Below are 4,581 nucleotides of genomic sequence, written 5' to 3'. Positions count from 1 at the left end.
GGAATAATATTATATTAATATTGGCCAAGCCAAGTGCATATGTACTCAGGAAAGCAATTGATCGATGGGACGGGAAAGAGAGTTTCTATCACGAGTTTAGGCACCTTTTTGGCTGGGGATGGGCTTTCTTTTAAAGTATAGTACGCGTGACTGACCCTCTAATGTCAATGATTCTAAAACAGCTCGACTGACATTTCCTTCTGTCTATAGATTCCCCAGAGGGGGCCTGGGGTCGGTAGAATCCAGAAACGTGGTATCAGCAACTAAAAGGTTCGCTACACCGGTCGATGTGGTGGTTGAAGAAGTCTTCTTTTTAGTCATCGATATGAGATACATTCCCAGATCTGGTCGGATGAACCATACTCTAAGAAGTTGACTGAAGTGATCCTCTTTCTAGTACCCGGCACAGACCTGTCACACACATTCTTAATTACTTACACCGGAGAAGATCGCCCAGGAGGGCTTGTCCAAAGCATTAAAATGAAGTCTGAGCTGTCATTATGAAAGATGGCACGGATTTACTTTGTTGATGAAGGGTCCGTGTAACCATACCGAATTCGCACCTCCAGGCGCCTCCCTTAGAAGGGAATACATTTCTTATAAAGAACGAAATCAATTGCGTACTGAACCCTTACCCATTGTGCGAGCTACTCTTCTACTTCTTTTGATTGATATTTCCTTTTCAATGCGGGAAAGAAAAGGCTTTGTACGAGGGTTCCCTCCCATGAAAGCCTGGCCTTGTTTTAGCTTTATACAACTGGGCGGAATTCCATCAGACGGAAGAGCACCCATATTCCTAACCAGGATATCCCTCCTCCTATTTTGCTTACCATGAGGTCTCTGTGTCGATCGAGCCCAGTATTGGTATTTTATTTTTTAGAAATGAAATCATATCTGCCCGTCGGTAGTCATCTCGGTAGTAGTCATCATAGTGCCGATCTTTCTTCACCATCTTGGGATCATATTCTTCAGAAACACGGTTTTTGGACTCTTCCTGGGTTGCGACTTTGGCATCTGGCGCTGTTGCTGGTATCCACCGCTTCTTTGGTTTCCAGCGCCACTCCCGTGCAGGTTGTCGCCTTTCTTGACAGATTTCCCTTTTTTTTTTCTTATGTCATTTTCCTCTTTCCTTCTTACCTGAACCTGAAGACGATAACATGGCCTGGTCTCGTGATGACGGCCCCACGTCACTTCGTAGCCGAATCCCTCTCATTCTCAGCAGATTCTCCTCATTCTACTACATATTGAAAACGAGCGACAGGGATGCTGGAACGTCACGTGCTTGAATTGAAGCAAAGCACGCACATTGTCGTGTTCAGGCCTGACTCCGTTGAGGATGATGCGTACCCTCTTGGCCTATGAATACTTGCTTTCTCCGTCCAGCTGCTCACACTGAAAGCACAGCTCCTTTACTCCCCCGAAGTATGCTGCGATTGACCTGACATATTGCTTCCTCCTCTTCCTAGCCGCTTCTCTAACTAATAGCGACAGCTTCGTTATCAATCGCCTGATTGAACAAGATTGCCAGCGCATTCCATGCCTGACTCGGCGATTTCGCGTCCTTGATATGACCGATCATCTCCTTCGTCACGGTCATCTTTAGGACGTATAAGGCTCTCTCAGCCTTCTGGTTCCACACGCTAGTCTCAAATCTGGCTTTCTGGGTGAGACTGTTTATGTGCCACCCGTGACTTCCCCACAAATCATGCACCTTCAGATACGACGTTGGGCATGTCGACCAAGTATTCGTATTGGTCGAGTTCCGCTTTTCGCCAACCAGGTTATTTACACATCTGCCATGGCTCTCAACCGGCTACTAAGCACTCTTGGAAAGAACAAGACTCGTCCTTCGACAGTCCTTCGTACTTCCGTTCTGACTAAAAGCCCCGATCTGGGCGTTACTTTGTTGACGTCACTTCACGCTCCCGGCACTGTCACAACAGCACTCCTTGCTGAAGTAGCTCTAGTATATGGTCAGATGAATGAACCACCGGGAGCTCGTTTGAGAGTTGGTTTGACTGCCTTGCTTTCGACCCCATGCCCTACATCATTAATGGTGCTAAATCACTTCCTTGCCTTACCCAGCGTCGAAGGAAAGTTCCTGAACCGAGCTCACTGCCTTCATTAAGGAAAGGTAATCCGGTTGCTTGAAGCTCTCTTCCCGTGTCGATGAAGGGCTATTCCCACTACGCGCTAACTAGAAAAGGAGGAAATGAAAGAGAGTGAGGGCTGATTCTATAGCAGCTCCCTCTGGGCATTCAAGAAGCCCTTCTTTCCCAAGCGATTCTCTTGTGTGCCTTTAACTATTGAAAGGACAGGATCACTATGACCTCTGGCTCAAGGACTGGCCTTCTCTTCTTTTAATGCCTACAGAGAGGCCTGCTAGAGCCCTTTTAAGGCATGGATTCCTAAAGGCTGCCTATTACTTGACTGAAAGAGTACTCATATTATGGGGGCCTCCCCCAGACCCCCTATCTCGCTTTTTCATTTCCGTTGTCCCTCAACAAATAACATAAGTGAAGTGAAGTAGCGCTTCATCCCAGGCGACACCTCCGGCCGCCTATGACAGAGAGGCCCTTCCCCCCTTTGAAATGCGGAAGCTCGCTTATTCAGACAACGACTTTAGAAAAGGATGAACGGGTCATTCGTCGCGGGCCTTTCCTGTTCCTGTTGACAGTTGGAAGGCGGGTGAGTTGATTGGCAAGCCAGCTAACGGGGCCACGAAGGGCCCAACAGATTGAGGGCTCGAAATTATATACTTAACACAGTGAGTTCGAAGTCCTCATTCACCACCAACATGCTTCAATCCAATCTCGGGGGCAGAACCCGATCATCGAGAGAGCATGAAGCTTGCTGGCGACATCGGTGTCGGCGGAGTGTTTCGCAAACCTCCCAGCCTCACCCTAGCCCTAGGGTTGGCTCCGAGATAGGGAAAGTGGAAACCTAATTCTATATAGATCTCTCCTTGTAGATCCTTTATAAACAGGGCAGCTATCCAGCCGCTTTCACTTTCATACTCTCCTTTATGTTATGTCGCGTGTTTCGCTCGCTAAGGCGAGCTCCACTCCCATGCTTTCCGTTGGTCAACAACCAACCACAGCTCTCTATAGTTCTTCACTACTCGTACAGGCTTGACGGAGTTAAGTGGAGGGAAGAATTTTTTGAAAATCAATCATGCCTCAACTGGATAAATTCACTTATTTTACACAATTCTTCTGGTCATGCCTTTTCCTCTTTACTTTCTATATTCCCATATGCAATGATGGAGATGGAGTACTTGGGATCAGCAGAATTCTAAAACTACGGAACCAACTGGTTTCACACCGGGGGAACAACATCCGGAGCAACGACCCCAACAGTTTGGAAGATATCTTGAGAAAAGGTTTGAGCACCGGTGTATCCTATATGTACTCTAGTTTATTCGAAGTATCCCAATGGTGTAACGCTGTCGACTTATTGGGAAAAAGGAGGAAAATCACTTTGATCTCTTGTTTCGGAGAAATAAGTGGCTCACGAGGAATGGAAAGAAACATATTCTATTTGATCTCGAAGTCCTCATATAGCATTTCTTCTAATCCTGGATGGGGGATCACTTGTAGGAATGACATTATGCTAATCCATGTTCCACACGGCCAAGGAAGCATCGTTTTTTAATCTCATTATGACTTGGTCGTTCGGAAGAGATTCTTTCTCGATCAGAATGGAAGGCACTACAAGAAAAATAGACTCTTTTTCAAATCGCCCCGCGAAGACGGACGTTTAGAAAGGTTATCGATATTATCAATCGCTCTTTTTTTTTTTTTTAGTGGGGAGCAAGAGTGCGGGAAGGGGGCGAGACCAAGCCGAGCCACTAGGAGAGTAAGCCCTTCCCACGTGTCAAGTTGAATAAATGCAGCCTCAACTAGAGAGATCAACCTGCGCCTTTGATTTTAGGCCGCCGACGGTGCAGAACGCACTAATCCACGACCAGCAAGTTTTCCAAAAGCGAACTGAATGGAATTGTTACTTTCCAAAAATGCTTGCTGAAAATCAAAGCAAAGAAAGAAGATCCATTTTCCCACGTAGTTCGTCGGTTAAACCAACGATTCTCTTCTCAAAGTCAAAGTAATAGAGAGGTCTTTTTCTAGTTAGACTTCTATCAATGCAATGAGAGAACCATCCCTTCCTATTTGTTTGTCCTGTCAGATAGAAAGAAAATTAGACCCCAAAGAGTCCTTCTTTACCACTTTAGGGGGTGGGGGTGAGGGGGGGTTTACATACAACCGAGGCAAAGTTGTTTATGATTGAATCTCAGAGGCATTCTTATCATTTGGTAGATCCAAGTCCATGGCCTATTTCGGGTTCACTCGGAACTTTGGCAACCACCGTAGGAGGTGTGATGTACATGCACTCATTTCAAGGGGGTGCAACACTTCTCAGTTTGGGCCTCATATTTATCCTATATACCATGTTTGTATGGTGGCGCGATGTTCTACGTGAGTCCACGTTGGAAGGACATCATACCAAAGTCGTACAATTAGGACCTCGATATGGTTTTATTCCGTTCATCGTATCGGAGGTTATGTTCCTTTTTGCTTTTTT

At 46.1% G+C, this 4,581-nt stretch overlaps 2 protein-coding genes across 2 annotated transcripts in view; both read left to right on the top strand.

Annotated features, from left to right (window-relative positions):
• Nucleotides 1-70: 70 nt before the first annotated feature.
• LOC125370605 (putative ATP synthase protein YMF19) lies at nt 71-4,029 on the top strand. Its single transcript, XM_048376688.1, has one exon. The coding sequence runs from the start codon at nt 3,175-3,177 to the stop codon at nt 3,652-3,654; it is 480 nt and encodes a 159-aa protein (XP_048232645.1). The 5' UTR covers nt 71-3,174; the 3' UTR covers nt 3,655-4,029.
• A 69-nt stretch (nt 4,030-4,098) lies between these two features.
• Nucleotides 4,099-4,581, top strand: part of LOC112537511 (cytochrome c oxidase subunit 3) — a 1,181-nt gene continuing 698 nt past the window's right edge. Inside the window, exon 1 of the mRNA XM_025160101.2 lies at nt 4,099-4,581. This exon is cut by the window's right edge and continues 698 nt beyond it. Coding sequence (XP_025015869.1) covers nt 4,280-4,581 — 302 coding nt within the window. The 5' untranslated portion in view covers nt 4,099-4,279.

Source organism: Ricinus communis, chromosome 7 (assembly GCF_019578655.1).
Source record: "Ricinus communis isolate WT05 ecotype wild-type chromosome 7, ASM1957865v1, whole genome shotgun sequence".
NCBI classification, from domain to species: domain Eukaryota; kingdom Viridiplantae; phylum Streptophyta; class Magnoliopsida; order Malpighiales; family Euphorbiaceae; genus Ricinus; species Ricinus communis.
The sequence above is the reverse complement of the archived record's forward strand: the minus strand, read 5'-3'. Positions and strand labels throughout refer to the sequence as shown.